The sequence below is a fragment of the Dromiciops gliroides genome, chromosome 2 (genome assembly GCF_019393635.1).
Source record: "Dromiciops gliroides isolate mDroGli1 chromosome 2, mDroGli1.pri, whole genome shotgun sequence".
Classification (NCBI taxonomy): Eukaryota; Metazoa; Chordata; class Mammalia; order Microbiotheria; family Microbiotheriidae; genus Dromiciops; species Dromiciops gliroides.
Genome location: NC_057862.1, coordinates 47,827,059 through 47,846,840, shown reverse-complemented (window position 1 = coordinate 47,846,840; position 19,782 = coordinate 47,827,059). Strand labels below are relative to the sequence as shown.

The following is a 19,782-nucleotide window of genomic DNA, read 5'->3' as shown; positions in this document are numbered from 1 at the left end:
TGTTTGGTATTCAGCAAGCCTTCATTCAGTTTACTGCCAGCATCCATCCAGGAAAGTCCCCCTCAGATGCCTCCTGCTGGAACAGAAGGTCACCTGGGTTCTCCAAGCCCGCCTCGGGTAGAATGGAATCCTTGGCAGGTTGCTCTGACACCACCTGGAAAGGCTTTACAGTGGCACGGTGCTTGGGTTCTTCGACTAGTCAGCTCATGGTCTTGAAGCAGAAGGGATCTCAGAGTCCTTTTATATGGATGAGGAGACAAGGAGGTAGAGTGACTTGCAGTCAGGGGTAGGATTTAAATCCAGATCCTCTGTCTTGAAAGTTAGTGCTCTAGGTGAAGAAGGAAGCAGGCTGATCACTGGAGCATTAGCCACAGCATGTTGAAGTGTCTTGGTTACAAAAACACAGGATGCTGCACAGTCCATCATCGTGGGTGCAGGGGCTGTGACTTCCATCATGGAAAGTGAATAAAATGGATAAAATCCCATATCCTTGGAGTGTTAGGGTTTTGTTCTATAATGATTCTTAGAACACGCAGCAAGTGCTTGATAAATGCCTTTCCATTTGTTCACTCACAATGCAATTATATCCAGTGTTTTCATTGCTACTCAATAACAATAACATTTGACATTTATAATATGGTATAAGGTACCCTACATAAATGGTACCTCAAAATGCCTTGAATGACAATTTATCCAGGGAGAAGGAAAGGATGTGATTTTTCAGTCTGTCTCATCTCCTGGGGAGTTGGCAGTCTGCTTCCAGATGGCCCCGAGTCCATATTCACAGATTGGCTTCTGGACACTCTTGCTTTGGCTAGATCTCCCCAGATCCCCTCCAGGCTTATTATTTTAGGCTCCAGAACCTACAAGTAGCAGGGAAATAGAATAGCAAGTTTCATTTCCCCCAAATCTATACAAAAAAGGGGTTACTGCTCCCATTTCTCAGATGGGAAAACTGACACCTGGGGAGATAGAGGCTCAAATCGTTTCCCTTCTTCCAGTTGTAAATTCACAAATTTTCTAAAACCTCCAAGTTTCTCAAAGTCGTTCCAAGGGCAGTGGGAGCACAGGAAGGAGGTTTGGGGTCTCTACACACAGCAAGGGAGATGCCCAGTGCTTGTACTTGGGATAATGTAAAGGGAGGGGATTATAGAAATTGGTCTCCATTGTGGTGAAGTAGAAAGTATTTGAAGTCAGAATTCCTGGTTCGAATCCCACTTCTGCAAGTCCCTCTAACATTTTCTGAGTTTGTTTTCTCATATGGATTGAGGAGATTGGACTCTGAAGAGCCCTTCAAGCCCCAAGTCTATGCTCCTCAGATGTTGGCATGGAGAGGTGTTATAGGGTAAATCCAATTCAACCAGCATTTATTTAGGAAGGTGCTTTGGGTACAGGAACACCAAGAGAAGAATGAGAAAAAGTACCTTCTCCAGGGAGCTTACATTCTAATATAAACCTATAAGAAGGTATGTTAATATAAGAAAGATTGAGAAGTGAGATATAGCTAACAACAGATGTTCAGCATCTTTCATCCTCCCCTGATCTCCATGACTGTTTCAACATTTCAACACCTGGTTGTGCTGATAAACCTGGTTCCTCTGCTAGAATAATGCCTCAAGAGAGAAAGGATCTGGATTCAAATCCTATCTATGACGGCAAGTCACCACCTCCTTTGGCCTCAGTACCCTCATCTGTAAAATTAGGGGCTTGAACTATAAACCAAGAAAGGATTTTGGTAGGAAGCTATATGTAAGCTGAGCCTCAGAGAAAAGCAAGGATTTTAAGACAGAAAGGGGAGGAGAGAGTACAGTTCAGACATGGGGGTGGAGTGGGATGGGAAGCAAAGATCCTCAGGTGAGAGATGAGATCCTAAGCTCAGAAATCACAAGTAGGCTGGTTTGATTGGAATGAGGAGTGTGTAAAGGTTATTAACAGGAGAGAAGTCTGTAAAGGTAGACCCAATACACTAGGAAGAAGTTTAATTTCTGTGCTGAGGAAGCTTTATTTTTATTCTACAGTAATGAGGGGCTACTGAAAATTCTTGAGGGGGAGTAACACGATGAGGGGCCTGTACCTTCGGAAGATTATTTTGGCAGCTGGATTGGAGAAGGGAGAACTGGGGAACAGGACCATGGGTTTTTTCCAGTAAGAGATGATGAGCTAAGGACGTGAACCCAGATGGTGGCTGTGTGAGGAGAGAGAAAGAGACCATTTCAAAAGATGTTTTTTTTTAATTATTATTATTATTATTGTAGAGTAGAGAAGATTTAGTAAAGGAGAAGAAAGGTTAGTGAAGAACCAAAGCGAGGAGTCTTAGCTCCCGGTCAGTTAGTTGCCTTAGCTTCGCCATCCTTCTCCTCCGGACCTCACATCTTCAGCCCCTGGCTAGGTCCCTCCTCCTACTGATTCCTACTCCATCAAGTCTGGCTGATGGTTCCTTTCTCCACAAATCAGGCAGTTTTATGGGCTGTAGAAACACTCCAATTGTTCACTCAATTACTCTGAGTGGAATGAATATATTCATCTCTCTCTTAACTCCAGTTAGAGACTCAGCCTCCCCTCCCCCATGCTAGGGTTTGCGTTAATAATGCAGGTTCAATAGATATATTATTTTTTTTAAAAGAACGACCCCAGGCGGCTCGTAATTTCTCCCAGCACCAGCTCCCCCGCCTCCTCCCGTTTCCCCTCCCCCTTCCTCCGAGAGCGCAAGTTACAAATGACATGTGCTAAGTCCCCTTCCCTCCCCCACATCAGGCCAACAGCTGCTTAAAATTTCTCTTATGATAATGCCAGTCGCCCCTGATTAATATTGATTTTTCTTTTCCCCTACTCTTTAGAAAGGTTCTCTCTCCCACTGGTCGTTGCCTGAGCAAACTCAATCAAGCCCCGGGCAGCAACGACTTCCATCAGCTAATGCAGTGAGGGCCTCTCAGGGAAAAAGGAAGAAGAGGGAAGGAATGGAGAAGAGAGGAAAGGAAGGGATTAGGGAAGGAGAAAAGGAGCGAAAGAGGGAGGAAACGAGAAAAGGAGGGAAGGAAAGAGAAGAAGGGAGAGAGAAAAAGAAAAAAGGAGGGGAGGAAGGAAAGGAGAAACGGAGGAAGGGAGGGGGGAGTTAGGTCAGGAAGAAAGGAGGGAGGGAGAGAAGGAAGGAGGAAAGGTGAAAGGGAGGCTGTTTCTCATTCTCTCCCCCCTCCCCTCCCCCAGTGACAGCCGCCTCCAGCTTAAACACGTTCTGCCCCGGGCTTCCCCAGTGCTGGTTAAAAGCTACCTGAGGCTTTTTCTTTGTAGAAACGATTTTCTTTTATGGAAAACCAACAAAGGCTCTGTCAAGATATTTTTCATCGCTTTGCAAGGGAGACTGTCAGCCTCGGAGTCACGCAGGAAAAGGGAGGGGAAGGGGGAGAGGGAGGGGGGAGGGAGGAGACGGAGGAGAAGTAGAAGGGGAGGGGGAGGGGGGAAAGGGCAAAGGGAGAGGGATTTGGGGTAGGGGATCTCCCCAACCTCAGATGGCAGCTTCGGTAACCGAACGCCGAGGAGGCGCTGCGAGGCTAGGGCGGCGATTTGTCGCGCTTGGAAAAGGCAATCAGCCTAATGCCCTGTAATTATCCGCCCGGTGGGTCACCTCGAGCGAGGGAGGTAGCACTGAGCCAGTCCCAGCCCATGGAGCCTGAGTCCCGGCTACTGGAAGGAGGCAAGTGCTGGCAGCACCTGACAATCTGAGCTGGGCCAGCTGCTCCGTGCCCATCGTCGACACTTCACTTCATTTCTCTAAATTCAATTCAATTCAAATCACTTTGTTGTAATTCCATTCAAATAAATTCATTTTGTTTCAATTCAAATTAATTGTTTGTTTCAACTTTTTTTTTTGTCCAGGTCAAATTAATTCCATTTATTTCCATCCAATTTCATTCAGCTCAGTTCAGTTCAGCCTGGCACATAATTCATTTCACTTCATCTTAGTCCAATTCAGTTCAGTTCAGTCCGATTTTGCTCAGTTAAGCTTATTTCAATTCAGTTCAGACAATTCAGTTCGATTCATTTCCTTCAGGTTCAATCCAATTCAGTGCATTTTGGTTGGTTCCTTCAATTCGATTTAACACAATTTAGTTCAATTCAGTTTGGTTCAATTCCATGAACATTTATTATGTATTTGTGAGCAGAGCACTATGCTAGGGACCAGTGGATAATGACATTTATAAAGGCATCTGAACCTTGCCCCCAGGGAGCTTATTGTCTATTAGGGAGAAAAGACCAACCCCAATGACTGTGATACACAATATGACATGTGTGGTCTGATGAGGGAAAGGTCATTACTGACAGGTGACATCAGGGGAGTTTCCCTGGAAGAGTCAGGCTTGAAGATTTATTTGACTAGGAATTCCATAGACGAGGACCAAGGCATTTTGGGTATAGGGAATGGCTCTAGCAAAGGCATGGAGACAGGATGGCAAAGTGTGTGGGGGGGGGGGGGGGTAGAAAGAGAATTGGTTGGCATAAAGTGTGTGGAGAGGAATAGAAAGAGAATTCAGCACATGTGTGGAAGGCAGTAGTATTTGGTGGGTTTGGTAGGATAGGACATCATTAATTGTATATGAGAGGAAAGGGAGGAAAAAGCTCCAAACGAACAAAATTAGGGTATAAGATCCTGGATGCCTTATCTTCCAGCCAGGCACTAGGGAGAACAGAAAAGTGACTTGAAACTTCTCTGAGGGGCATTTCCCAGCTCTCCCCGTCCAAATGCTCCTTGCTCCAACTTGTGGGGCTGAGGAAAGAAGAGGGGGGTGGGGAGGGGCAGAAGAAGAAGCCACACATATGTATTTTGTATTTAAAAAATATTTTTTGTGTTTTCCTATCTCTACTACCGCATCTTACCCGCCCCCCCCCCAGTAGAATATAAGCTCTATGGGGGCCAGGACTATTTTACTTTTTCTTTATATCCCCACAGTAGGTCCTGACATATAGTAGGTTCTTAATAAATATTTCTGGATTGCTTGACTAGTGTATTGTTAAGGGTTAAAATTCTAGCTAGTCTGTCTAAAATATCTAATGAGTGGTCGCCAATAAATTATAAGCTTTAGCAAGAGTTAGGTTTTTAAGTATTTATTAAGGAGAATAAGAATTTGGTAAAGAGAGAGAGAAAGGCCTAGATTCCTATCTATTAAAGGGAGAGCACATTTCTAGCTCCCTTCTCCGCCAGCGTCCTCAGGAAAGAGAGCGAGACTTGAGTGCCAGTCTCTTCCTTCCTCCTCCCACTAGTCCGCGTCACTTCCTGACTCCTGAAGAAAAGACTCCTGGTCTTGCCCTCAAAGACCTTCCCTTCATGGGCAGAACTCTTCTACAGTAAGTATCCAGCAGGTGGCGTTATTCCAATCGTTACAGTATCCAGATGTCCCACAACCAAGGGGTGTGGGTACCATTGGCTGATGAATGAAGCATAGCATCCCATGCCTGCTACAGATCAGCTTCCCATGCCTTTTTGCGGTTTCTCTCAAGCTTGGTTTTCTACACTCTCTTAGGTTTTCAACCAGCATTTATTTTTAGCAGCTCCCAAATTGCTGCCCATGGTCGCTTTGGGATTTCCTTGCAGAGTTTGCTGCCAGGGGAATACTGGGGTTTGGATTTCTGGGCTGTGCCAGCCAAAGCCTGTGATCCTGGGCACCGGGAGCAGTGTTGGGCATTACCGGACATTTGGTGGGTCTTGGGGGATATTTGACCTATTGCAGTGAGAGGTAGCACTGGGGAGCTGAGGTAGGCACAGAGTATAGGAAAGTAGATTTGAAGGCAATTATAAGATACAAGAAAAAAAAAACACAAAATGGAGAACACAAAACTGACAAATTTCCTTCTTAGAACATGGAAATTTTTTCTTAAATATCTGTAATCAGGGGCAGCTAGGTGGCGCAGTGGATAGAGCACTGACCCTGGAGTAAGGAGGACCAGAGTTCAAATCTGGCCTCAGACACTTAACACTTACTAGCTGTGTGAACCTGGGCAAGTCACTTAACCCCAATTGCCTCACCAAAAAAACCAAACCAAAACCAAACCAAATGAAGTGGTTATGTTTAATAAACACTTAAAAAATATATCTGTAATCTAGCCAGAGGCTCACCTAAATCCCAGGCAGAATGATGCCCTATTTCCATCTGATCCCAACTCGAACTCAGCCTCCACCATTCTTTTTCGTCAATCATCAAGGCTGCACAGCATCATCCTTTAGTAAAGGGCTGCCCCTGTCCCTTGTTCTAATTAGATTACAGGGGTGGCAAAGATCATCGAATCATTGATTTAGAAAGCATTTTAAGAAGCTGAGTCCAAGGGATGCCCATCAATTGAGCAATGGCTGAACAAGTTGTGGCATATGATTGTAATGGAATATTATTGTGCTATAAGAAAGGATGAGCAAATGGATTTCAGGAAAACCTGGAAAGATTTATATGAACCGATCCAAAGTGAAGTGAGCAGAACCAGAAGAACATAGTACACAGTAACAGCAATAGTATATGATGATCAACGGTCAATGACTTAGCTCTTCTCAGCAATGCAATGATACAACACAATTCCAAAGGACTCATGGTGAATAATGCTCTCCACATCAATAGAAAGAACTAATGGAATCTGAATGCATATTGAAGCATACTATTTTTCTCTGTGTGTGTGTGTGTGTGTGTGGGTGGGTGGGTGTGGGTGTCTTTTTAGGCTTCATCTTTTTTCACAACGTGACTAATATGGTAATGTGTTCTGCATGATTGAGCATGTATAACCTGTATCAAATTGCTTACTGTTTCAGGGAATGGGGAGGTGGAGGGAGAGAGAAAATTCAGAACTTAAAGATTTTTTTAAATGAATGTTAAAAATTGTCTTTACATGTAACTTTGAGAAAAAGAAAATGTTAAAAAAAAAAGATTCTGAGTCCAACCTGTTCGTTTTTTACAGGTGTAGTCTGACAACTATGATAATGCTGATTCTATGATAATCAAGGAGTTGTTATTCACTTTCCAGATTGGAATTTCTATTGTCCAACCAGAGAGGGCCTGATTCTGACTGAACTAGGAGCCAGTGGGGAGGTAGTTAAGAGAGAATCTTCCTCTGCCTGTGTGCTGGCTGAGGGGAACACACTCCTCAGTCTGCTTTTCTGACTCTTCATCCAGGTCATGCCCATTAACCATTTACCATGGGTATCTTCCTGAGCTCTTTCCCCTTTATAGTCTCTCACATGGTAATCTCATCAGCTCCTATCGGTTTGATTATCTCTAATGCAGCCGATTCCTAGATCTATATATCTGGCCCTAATATCTCTCCAGCTGCAGGCCTGCATCATAAGCTGGATGTCCTTTAGACATCCCAAACTCAACATGTTCAAAGAAGAATCTCCAAACCTCCTCCTCTCCTGAACTTTCCCATTATGACCACGATGCTCCCAGTCACCCAGGCTTGCAACCTTGGAATCATCCTTGAGTCCTCATTCTCCCTCACCCCGACATAGCCAATCCATTGCCAAATATTACCAGCTTTAGCCACAGACTATAGGCAGCAAGGTGGCTCAGTGGATAGGGTCCCTGGGCCTGGAGTGAAGAAGACCAGAGTTAAAATCCAGCCTCAGACACCTATTAGTCCCTATAACCCTGGACAAGTCACTTCAGCCTGTTTGCCTCAGTTTCCTCCTCTATCAAATGAACTGGAGAGAAGGAAATGGCAAACTTGCTCCAGTATCTTTGCCAAGGAAATGTTCAGTAGGGTCACAATGAGCTGGACATGACTGAAAATAAGCAAAAGACAACAAAAGATGGAAAAACCTTTCTAACATCTCTTATCCACTTCTCTCTCCACACACAGTCACCACCTTAGTCTTTGCTATTTTCCTCCTTTCCTCAGTGTGGCGTGGTGTTGGACCCGAGTTCTAATCCTACCTCAGACACTCCATTTTCTAGGCTCAGAGACTGGTCTTACCCAGATAGGAAATGTCAGAAACAAGAATTGAGTCAGGCTTCTGACTCCAAATTCAAAGCTCTTTTCCACCTTAAGAGGCTGCTGGTCAGACCAACACTGATTTGCCTATGCACCCATGTGTGTATTCACAGTCACACTTATACACACACACACCCCAACAGACACATGCCATACACATTCATCTAGACATGTAGGTATGACACACACAAACATATTCACTCATACAGACCCATGCAGAAATAGAAGTAATGTAATCACAGGTAATGAAACATAGATACTCCTGTAGTTTTCACATACAGATTCGTTTAATATAGACACAATTTCATTTCCCCTCCTGCCTATAGTCACAAATATATGGACACACAGACAAACAGACACACCCACTGAGCTCTTCCAGTTCTATCTGTGCTTATCTCCCCAAAGTGGTGGTGACCAAATAAGGAAGAGGCCAGAGGGACAGCTGATGTATGAAGCAAGATTAAAAAACCCAGATGAGTAATGGGATATTTAATAAGTGCTTCTGCAGATGGAGTGGGGAGGGGATACTAACGAGGGCTGAGGGCCAAGCGCAGACCACAGACACAGAGCAGAGCCAAGACCACCGGGAAGCAGAGAGGTCAGGGAGGAAAGTAACAAGGGAGGCCCACCCTTCGGGGAGGGGGAAGGGAAAGATGGTAGTGCTTTGATCTCCTCCAGAGGAGATAGTAGCCATCCTGAGCTCCAAGATGGGCAAGGAAATCTAGCTTCAATGGGAGTCCAGCCTGTGTTCCCCTCCTCTGGTGTGGGGGCAGGGTTTAGCTGCTCCCAAGGACAACGAAAGGGAGCCTGCTCTCCTCTCACCTCTTCCTCTTAGAATCTCTAGTTTCTTTTGTTGTTGCTCATCCTTCATTTTCAAAGAGGACTAATAATATCACGAGGGTGATGCATTGACTTGCTCTTAAATTAGATTTAAGTGAGGTAGAGTTGCACAAAGTCATCGGCTTCACCCTCTATTCCAGAGTCATTGAAGTCAATTGACAAGACAAAAGTCAAGATGATGGGTGGGTAACCTTGGGGGATTTGATCCCACCAAGCTCCAAGCTCTCCACAGCACCTGTTTCAGCTGCCTTCATGGCCATTGGAACAAATGGTTCTTATCCACCCATTCCACCAGGGGGAGTCTTCACATGTTTGGGGTGGACACCCCCCTAACTCACTGATGGGTTTGAGGTTCCTGGCTTACCCTCAACCTGGTTTAGCCCATCTGCTGAGACTGTTTTTACCAGGCTTTGGCCACTATACATGCAGCAGCTTCTTGGAGCCACAGGTGAGAGTTGGGTGGCAGGTGGGCACCAAAGGTGGATGAGCAGCCCTGAAAAGTATTCTGCAAACACCAGAGGTGCTAGTCCTCCTTGAATACCCACACACCCCTCTAGTTTCTCTTAAAGCTTAATTCAAGCACCAACTTCTACATAAAAATGTATTGATCCCCTAGGGCATAGAACCTCTTTCCTCTGGATATGACCTGGTATTTTGGAAAGGGGAATATATTTGCACATATGAGAAAACACATTGCCTAGTGCATAGAGAGCTGGGCCAGGGTACATAAATGAATGAATGAATGAATGAATAAATAGATAGATAGATAAATAAATGAATAAGAAAGAAAATGTTATTGAAGTCACTTTTCTCTGTCCCCTATCAATGATATCTGTGGCCCCTGTGCCGGCAGCAAGGGAGGAAGCAGTGTCCCTGTAGTAACCTGCTTTCTTTAACCTGATATTTGCTACCACTATTCCAAGGTCTTTTCCTCTCTCTCTCTCTCTCTCTCTCTCTCTCTCTCTCTCTCTCTCTCTCTCTCTCTCTCTCTCTCTCTCTCTTTTTGTTTGTTTGTTTTGTGTTTTTTTTGGGGGGGGGCAATTGGGGTTAAGTGACTTGCCCAGGGTCACATAGCTAGCAAGTGTTAAGTGTCTGAGGCCAGATTTGAACTCAGGTCCTCCTGAATCCAGGGCTGGTGCTCTATCCACTGCACAACCTAGCTGCCCCTTTTTCTCTCTTTTCAATCTCTAATTTGGTAGAGCCTTAAGGACTCAGGCTTGTTTCCTGCTCCATACCATCATATCCAGAAAAGTCCAAGAAGTTTTTAAGAACATGGCAGTAGGTAGAACATTGACAATTTCATTCCTTGGGGTCCCTCCAGTTTTGCTTTTCCAAAGTCCTGATCTACTGGTCCATTCATACTTGCCCTCAGTCTTGCACCAGAATGCATTGCCATTCTTCTCTGGCCTGGACCCCAAACCTGTCCTCATCTTCATGCTAAGGTCACCCCAATAAGAAATGACAAGCAGGATGATTTCAGAAAAACCTGGAAAGACTCATATGAACTGATTTATAGTGAAGTGAGAAGAACCAGGAGAACATTGTGCACAGTGACAGCATTATCGCTCTATGAGCAATTGTGAATGACTTAACTACTCTCAGCAATGCAATGATCCAAGACAATACCAAAGGACTAATGATGAAGCGTACTATCCACCTCCAGAGAAAGAACTGACCTAGATTGAACACAGACCGAAGCACGCTATTTTGTGCTTTCTCTTTTTTTTACTTGAGTCTTTTTTATGTAAAATGACTAATATGGTAATGTTTTACACAATTGCACATGTATACTGATTGCTTGCAACCTTGGCGGGGGAGGGGAGAGAGGGAGGGAACAAGAGATGGATAGAATTTGGAACTCAAAACTCTAAATAAATAAATGAATGAATGAATGAGGTCACTCCAAAGGCAGGAAACTTCAAGTCCCTTTCCCTTCCCAGGAGGTATGGAGACAAAGAATACTGCAAAGATGGAAGCGGAAGCGGAGGGAGTTGAGGGGAGATGTAGCTTGTCTCCCTTATGATTTGGGGCTTCCTCTGAAACTGAGTGCTGGCATTCTTTCTAGAACACCCCATCTCTGTTTGAGAAGAGACCAGGTAACTAGACACAAAACCTTACAGGCAACAGACAGAAATTAATAGCTTATTCTAAGATATATACCAAGCAATTCCAACAGACAAAAACCCTCAGAGAGGTCAGAGGGTTTAGACAGTGGGTCCAATGGTTTTATAAACCCTAGCTTCAGGACAAGGAGAGGCTTTAGTTCAAATCATAACTTTGACACTAGATATGTGACTTTGAGTAAGGAACTTCACATCTGAGTCTCAGCTTGCTCATCTGTAAAATGGGGGTGATAATATGTGAATTCCCTATTTCACTGGGCGATCACAAGGAAAGTGCTTTGTAAATCTTAAAAATTCTGAAGAAATACGAATTATGGTCTTCCTATTTAAATCAACTCAAGATGCAAAATTCCAGGTTTTCATTGCAACGGGGGACAAATTCATTTTCCAGAAACCAGCATCTTGAATTTACATAATCTCAAAATGGAGACATCATACACTGTTGGCTGGCTGAATTTCAGGGACAGATAGATTTTGGAACCTGGAAAGAATTTTGGAAGTACTGTCAACAGGGACATTTTACTTTTCTTCAGTGGTCTGCAGGCCACAGGGCTGCATCTTAACACAAACGTTGTCTAATATAGTCAACAGTCTATTGGAGAATGTTGACATCTCTACCTAACCTTGGGAATATTTTTTCAATACTCCAAATATCTGTTATCATTAGTGTGAGGACCCCCTCCACTGATGCAGGTTGCAACCTCTCTGTGCTTCAAGGTTAGTTACTGAGGCTACAAACAATCACTACCTGTTGGTTGTCTCTGTAGGAGTGAACCCCTCAGCATTCAACTTGGCTGAATCTCAGTTAAGGAGGCAGTTTGACAGAGAAGAAACAACGCAGGCTCTGGAGCCAGAGGATTGGAATTCAAGTCCTGCCTGTGTGACTTTGGCCAAGTCACTTAGACTCTCTGGACCTCAGTTTCCTCCTTGGTAAAATGAGGGGGTTGGACAAGATAGCCTCTGGGTTTCCTTTTAGCTCTAGATTGGTCATCAATAACCTTGTGACAGGCAAAGGGATTATTGCTCAGCGGTGTATGGATGTTTCACTTTAGCGGGACCTGTCAGAGTTTGTATTTTGCTGGCTTGGAAATAAATCTCTGATTCTATAAAGATAATCTAGAGGGAAATAGAATTCACTCTCCAGCCAGTTTGGCTGCAATGCCTTGATTCCAATTCAACAAACATTTATTAAGCATCTGTTGTGTTGAGAGGAAAGCGACTCTGTAAAGCAAAGAATTTCTGGATAGAGACATTTTATTGGCTGTTCTTTCCACTGTATGGACAGAGTGGCTCCCTCTTCTAATATCATATGTCCTTTCTTCCATTTCCCTGAGGCAAAGACAAGTCAGAAATCCTGTGCTCTAGTCCTAGTTCTGTGTGATTTGGGTCAAATTGCTTCATCTCTTTCGACCTCAGTTTCCTGATCTGTAAAATGACAGGATTAGATGAAATGATCTCTAAAGTTGCAATCACAGGGGGCAGCTAGGTAGCGCAGTGGATAAAGCACTGGCCCTGGATTCAGGAGGACCTGAGTTCAAATCTTGCTTCAGACACTTGACACTAGTTGCCTTGCAAAAAAACAAAACAAAAACAAACCAAGAAAGAAATAAAGTTACAATCACAAGGGACCTCAAACTAAGGATGAATTTTATTTTTTTAAATTAATACCTTTTGTTTTATATAACTTTCATTTCTTAATATCTCCTTTCTCAATATTTCTTTGGTCCCCTACAACCAGAGAATCATCTCTTATAGGACAAAAAGAAAGAAGAAATCAAACAGTTCAATGTAACTAACAAAGAAGTCAACTAAGTTGGGCAGTATGTGTAATGTTCCAAACCCATAATTTCCCACCTCTGTGAAGAAGCGAGGAAACTGTATTCACACATCTCATCTTCAGGGCCAAACTTCATTATAAACACACAGTATTCCTTTACTTGTGACCTTGAGGGAAAGTTGCTTAACCTCTATGGGCCTCAACTTTCCATCTATAAAATGGGAATGTTTGATGAGATAACTTCTAAGGTCCCATATACCTCAGCATCTCAGTCTGTGATGCAAAATGTTTTTTAATGATAATTCCTAGCAATAATGTATTAGTTGCTAATAATCATAATCATGACTTGTTTTAAAGTTTGCAAAGTACTTAACATGGCTTACCTCATTTGAGCCTCACAATAACCCTCACAACTCCTTATACCATTAGTAAGTATCTGAATCTGGATTTGAACCCACAGCTTGCTGGCTCACAGTACAACAAAGTCTCTTCTCTATAACACACAACCCAAACTAAAGTACTGCTACTATCCCCCATCTGAAATGACATCCCCACTCCTCTTTGCCTGTTCATCTTTCAGCTACATCTATTGTTATCCCCACAAACTCTCCCTCCTTTTCTCTCTCCCCTGTGAAAGCTCCCAGTTACTCCCTCCCCCTTTTGAACAGTGGTTATATAGACACCATTGGGAAAATTCCACCCCCAATTCCCTGCCATTCAGGTTACCTGCTGACTCTAAGGACTACCTTGGTAGGGTGGGCACTTGGCCACAGTGACCAGTGAGTAAGAGTCCCATCTCCCCCACTTTCATTTTGGGTGGGGTAAGGTGAATCACACAGCATAAGGAGGCTTGGATAGAGTGCCACCGTCTTAACAGATCCTGTTTGTTATGTTTGCCCCTCCCCCCAACCCACCCTTCTTCCAAACTTCCTGCTCCAGGCAAGGGTACCACCGTCCCTCCCAGTCACTGAGCAGAGGCTCAACCTCAGCATCAACAATCGCTTGCTTTCCCTTTTTTTTTTTTTTTGCCAAATCTCAGTTTTTGTTCCCTCATACCTTCATTGATCCCCTTCTTTTGTACTCATACAGTCACACTTTAGTTCATCACCTCTCACCTAAATTACTCTAATAGCCTCTAATTAGCCTCCCAGCCTCCAACCCATTCTCCTCAGTCCTCTCTGTGCTCCATTCTTTTTTTTTTTTGAGGCAATGAGGGTTAAGTGACTTGCCCAGGGTCACACAGCTAGTAAGTGTCAAATGTCTGAGGACAGATTTGAACTCAGGTCCTCCTGAATCCAGGGCTGGTGCTCTATCCACTGCACCATCTAGCTGCCCCAGCAAATGCTTTCAGTGCCCTTTTATATGTTATCTCTCCTCAATTAGAATGTAAGCTACCTGAGGGCAGGCAAGGCTGCTTGTATTTGGCCCCCCAGGGCATGGTGTCTGGCACTGCTCAAGGGGTTTTCTAACACTCAAGTCTGACATTGTCACTTCTCTGTTCAAATAAACTCCAATGGTGCCTTCATGACTCTAGGACCAAGGATTCATTCATCTTTATCTCGTCCTTTTTAAATGTCTATTTTTTTTGCCTACATTTTATAATGCACATAAGGATGGGGGCACTGTGGACACCTGGCCCCAGGGTCAACAGGACCTAGCTTCAGGTCTCACACCTGATGCTTTCTGCGGAGGTAGTTAGATGGTGGGGCAATTAGGCAGTGCCATAGTGCAGAGAGCGCTGGGTATGCAGTCAGGAAGACCTGAGTGCAAATCCAACCTCAGGCACTAGCTGTGTGACCCTGGGCAAGTTACTTAACCCTGTTTGCCTCAGTTTCCTCATCTGTAAAATGAGCTGGAGAAGCAAACCACTCCAGAATCTTTGCCAAGAAAACCCCATATGGGGTCATGAAAAGACAGACACCCATTGAAACCACTGGACAACAAGAAGTATCATCAAAAGAATACTGGCATTAGAAAGAGAAGGTCTGATGGCAGAGAGAAGCCTGGGATGACTAGAGGTGGTGTTGAACCATTTCCCAGCTGGGATCCCTGCCAATGTCATCTTATTTAATACCAGTCTACTCCACTCATTGTCAACTTGCAAGTCTTGTCCAAGGCACTGATGGTCTTTGTCAAGTCAACAAGAATTTATGGAGGCCCTAATACATGCCAGGGACTGAGTTAAGTATTGGGAGTACAAAAATGGTACAAAGCAGTCTCAATTCTCAACGAGCTCATGATCTAATGGGGGAGACAATGCAAATGTACAAATAGGCCACAGGCAGGATAAAATGGGGCTGATCTCAGAGGAAAGTTACCAAGATTAAGGAGGATTGGGCAAGGCTTCCTGAGGATGGTGAGTCTTGAAGGAAGCCAGAGAACCCAGAAGGAGAGATCAGAGAAAGATGGAGACAGTCATTGAAAGTGGAGGAAGAAAGGACATCCTGTTCACCAAGTCAGGTCAACACTTAATTCTGCAATCTAGTCTTACAGTTTCCTAGAGGAGCCACAGGTGAAGTGACTTGCCCAAGGTCACACAGCCAATATGTGTCAGAGGTGGGATTTGAACCCAGGTCTTTCTGACTTCTATGGCCAGAGTGTTATCTACTATGCCTTGCATCTTGTAAAGAGTAGATGTTTAATACATGCTTATTGGATTGGACTGAATTCAATCTCTAATTGAATCTCCCTTTCAGGTCCATAAATCTGTGATTCTGTGACTACAGCTTTGCTGGGGAATAAGTGTGTGTGCGTGTGGGGGGGGGGGAGAGGAGGGATTGGGAAATATTACCCCTCCCCCTCTTACTCAGACAGCCAGCCCCCAGTCCTTGGCTCCTGCTAACACTGCCCACACCCTCCTACCCCCATAGTTCACCAAGCTTGTGTATGCGCTTCTTTCAAAAAGTTTTTAAAGGGAGAGGGGACGGGAAGGGGCTTGCTGGTAGATGTTCCAGAGATGGTGGGCTCAGGACAGGCATGAGGTGCTCAGGTAGTAATGCTTCAGGGTCAAGTGATGTAGTTGATTTCTGCAGATTCTGCATCTGGGTGTGGGGAGGAGAAGGGAGGATGGGAATCAAAGCCCCAAGGGCTCCTCCCCTTAAAGGGGCAGGCAGACGAAGGAGAGAACAAGAAGTGAGGCATAAGCATCCCTGCTAGTAAGATGAAAAGATGACTGGATTAGCAGAAGCTGGGGCTCTGGGCTTCCAACATTGCCTCTGGTTCCAGTCATGGGGGATGTTGGGTGCTTCTCTGGGCTGCAGCATACTCCTTGGCAAAATGATGATTTCTAGGGTATCTTTTAAGTTTTTTCCCCAATCTCAATAGTATTTTTTTCCAGTTACATGAAGATAGTTGTCAACGTTTGTTTTAAGATTTTGAGTTCCAAATTTTTCTCCCTCCCTCCCATCCTTCCCCAAGACAGAAAATGATCTGATATAGGTTATATATGTACAATCATGTTGTGAAAAAAATCAGAACAAAAGAGAAAAACCTCAAAAAAGAAAATAAAAAGTAGAAATAGTATGGTTCAGTCTGCATTCAGATTCCACAGTTTTTTCTCTGCATGTGGAGAGCATCTTCTATCATGAGTCCTTTGGAATTGTCTTGGATCATTGTATTGCTGAGAAGAGCTAAGTCTATCACAGCTGATCATCACACAGTGTTGCTGTTACTATGTACGATGTTCTGGTTCTGCTCACTTCACTCAGCATCAGTTCATGTAAGTCTTTCTAGGTTTTTCTGAAACTGTCCTGCTTATCATTTCTTACAGCACTATAGTATTCCATTACATTCATATACCATGACTTGTTCAGCCATTCCCCAGTTGATGGGCAATCCTCTGATTTTAAGCTCAATTGCATTTTGCAGGGGGATAGACGTGTGGTCTTATGGGTATGGAGACCTCCCTGTGTGGAATTTCCTCCATGGATGCAGAGGGGCAACTCATCTAGAACCTAGTGTTTCTTAGAGGAGGCAGCTAGGTGGCACAGTGGAGAGAGTACTGAAGGACCCAGAACCAGAAAGATCAATTTTTGTGCCTTCAAATCTGGCTTTGGACACAATAGCTGTGTGACCCTGAACAAGTCACTTAACCCTGTTTGTCTCAGTTTCCTCATCTGTAAAATGAGCTGGAGAAGCCAATGGCAAACTATTCCTCTATCTTTTCCAAGAAAACCTCAAATGGGGTCTTGAAAAAGACTAAACAAAAAACGACTGAAAAAAGACTGAACAACAACGCTGAGTGATTAAATGACTCAAACAGGGTTAGATAGCTAGCCTGTGTCTCCAACCTAGGTTTTACTGACGCCAAGGCCAACCCTTTATTGATCATCCCACATTGTCATTTGTCTGCGCCACTTTGTAAAACTTTTGTTCAGATATAAGGTTGTAGTCTCTGTTTCTGTCTGTCTGTCTCGCTCTTTGTTTCTCTATCTCCCCCCTTCTCTGTCTCTCGCTGTCTCTGTCCCTCCATCTCTGTCTCTTTCTCCCCTCCCCTGGACTCTGATAATAATAGTTGACCTTTAACTAGAGGCCTACAAAGCACTTTAGATACATTTTCTCACTTGATCTTCACTACAATACTGAAATGTCAAACCTACAGTTATTAATATTTCCATTTTAGAGCAGAAGAAACTAAATCTCAGAGAAAGGTAAATGACTTGCCCAAGGTCATACAGCTGGCACATTCTCAGAGCTAGAATTGGAAACTAGGCTTCACTGGACTCTCTGCTCTCCCAGGATGTCTCTCAACAGCTCTTGGAGACTGAGACAAAGTCTTTCCTTTCCTTCCTCTTTTCCCACGGTGCATAAGTGGGAAGTTTGTCAGTCCTGCTGTAGTATCTAGTGCCCTGGGCAGGGAGCCTAGATCTCTCTGTTCCTTGGACAAGTCTAACACAGACTCCAAAAATGTTAACATGAACATAATCATCATCAACAAACACACTTTAATATATGAACAACAACAACAACAACAAGAGGATTGATGTGAGATCATGGCCTTCCAATAGGCATGATAGTGGTCAGAAGGCAGAATGGGAGGGGGGACTTAGCAGTGTCTCGTCTTTGTCTCTGACTAGGGCATCAGTAATCCTCCTCTGGCTTTCCCCCAGGTGCAGAGAGCTCTGCCCCCAGAGGCCTCTTGTTCCCGGGCCCGAATGAACCTTAAGAGCGCCTGAGAAAATCTAGGCTGGGAAATATGAGAAGGGAGGAAAGGGTTTTGACATCAGGACCCCTGGAATTTGAAAGGTCTTGAATGGGGGCCCTTCAGTTCCCTTTTAGCCAGGAAAAGACCTGTTCTGTGGCCTCTGGCTTTGTCTGTCCTGTAATTAGTCTGACCTGCCTGTTCCTCCCAAACCCCTTTGGCTTCCACAAAAGAAAAGTGGATTTTTAAAATCCCCTCTCCCCTCCTTAGAATGGGCTGGGGGTGGGCGGAACCTTCCTTCTGCCCCATTTAGTCCCACCACCCAAACCTACTTTGGTGTCTGCTTGGGAGAGGGAGCTGGGCCTACTGTGGAAGAGGCCATGGGGGCCTGGTGTTCCCTTCTCGTCTTTCCTGATAATTTATGGTTCAGGGGCCCCTTCCCCGTAACTGCTTTTCTGAGACACCCCATAAAATTCTCGACTGAAGAATGTTAGAACCGGGAGGGACCTTGGAGATTACCTAGCTCATCCCCCTCATTTAACAGAGGAAGAAGTTGAGGTCCAGGGAGGACGTATAAGCCGAGTAATAATAATATTGGAAGACCTTTGGCTAGCCCTTAACAAAGCCCTTTAAATTCATGGCAAATGTGTTTAAACAACTCTGAAACAACCTTCAGGTCAGTAGTACAGGTATTGTCCTCGTTTTACTGAGAAGGAAACTAAGGCACAGAGAGATACAAATTAAGTGACTTGCCCAGGGTCACCAGGCTAGGCAAGTAACTGGGTCAGAGCTTCTGCTCATTTCCATTTCCCCACTCTCCTACCTTCTGCACAATGGCACAGGCTCAGATATTTCCTTCCTCCTTCACTCCCTTTTTTTTTTTTTTTTGGTGGGCCAATGAGGGTTAAGTGACTTGCCCAGGGTCACACAGCTAGTAAGTGTTAAGTGTCTGAGGCTGAATTTGAACTCAGGTCCTCCTGAATCCATGGCCGGTATTTTATCCCCTGCGCCACCTAGCTGCCCCCCTCCTTCACTGCTAATCACTGAACATCATCAGTGGAAGGCCAGAGCTCAGAAACAACAGGAAGGGTCCCCCTCACAGGCACATCTTACTGCCCCTAGGGAAGTTTTCTTCACCAAATCCCTTATGAAGGAAAAATGATTGACCTATTGATGTTACTACCAGGCTTATATCCCAAAGAGATTTTTTTTTTTAAAAGAGGAAAAAGCCCCAAATGAACAAAAAATTTATAGGAACTCTTTTTGTAATGGCAAAGAATTGGAAACTAATGGGATGCCTATTAGGGAATGTCCTGAATAAAATATGGCACATGAATGTTAAAGAATACTTTTTGTTGACTCTTCATGATTCCATTTGGGGTTTTCTGGATGAAGGTTCTGCAGTGGTTTGTCATTTCCTTCTCTTATGCATTTGAAAGATGAGGAAACTGAGGCAAACAGAGTTAAGTGACTCGACCAGGGTCACACAAGTGTCTGAGGCTGGATTTGGGCTCACTTCTTGAATCCAAGCCCAGTACTCTATTCGCTGTGCCACCCAATTGCACTGTAAAAAATGATGAAAGGAATGGTTTCAGAGAAACCTGGGAAGACATTGTGAACTGATGCAGCATGGGCAGAACCAGAATAATTTACAGGATAACCATAACATCTTTAAACAAACAACTTGTAATGACTTAAGATCGCTTATCAACCTTGCGACCAATCACAATTCCACAGGACTGAGGAAGCATCCTGCCTCCTTCCTTACAGAGAGGAGATGGAGTCAGGGTGCAAATGATGATATATTTTTATATGACCAAGATGGAAATTTGGTTTGTTTGACTCCCCATATCTATCTATCTATCTATCTATCTATCTATCTATCTATCTATCTATCTATCTATCTATCTATCTATCTATCTATCTGTTTGTTTATT

At 44.1% G+C, this 19,782-nt stretch overlaps 2 protein-coding genes across 2 annotated transcripts in view; one reads left to right on the top strand and one right to left on the bottom strand.

The window, feature by feature from the left end:
* The window catches only part of CCDC33 (coiled-coil domain containing 33), a 248,658-nt gene extending 244,913 nt beyond the window's left edge, over positions 1-3,745 (bottom strand). The window contains exons 1-2 of the mRNA XM_043980303.1: positions 3,709-3,745; positions 3,502-3,569 (exon numbers count right to left, since the gene is read on the bottom strand). Of these exons, the coding sequence (XP_043836238.1) occupies positions 3,502-3,569; positions 3,709-3,745 (105 nt within the window). The remainder of the gene's footprint in view (positions 1-3,501; positions 3,570-3,708) is intronic.
* STRA6 (signaling receptor and transporter of retinol STRA6) overlaps positions 1-19,782 on the top strand; it is a 111,540-nt gene that overhangs the window by 17,631 nt on the left and 74,127 nt on the right. The window lies entirely within an intron of this gene.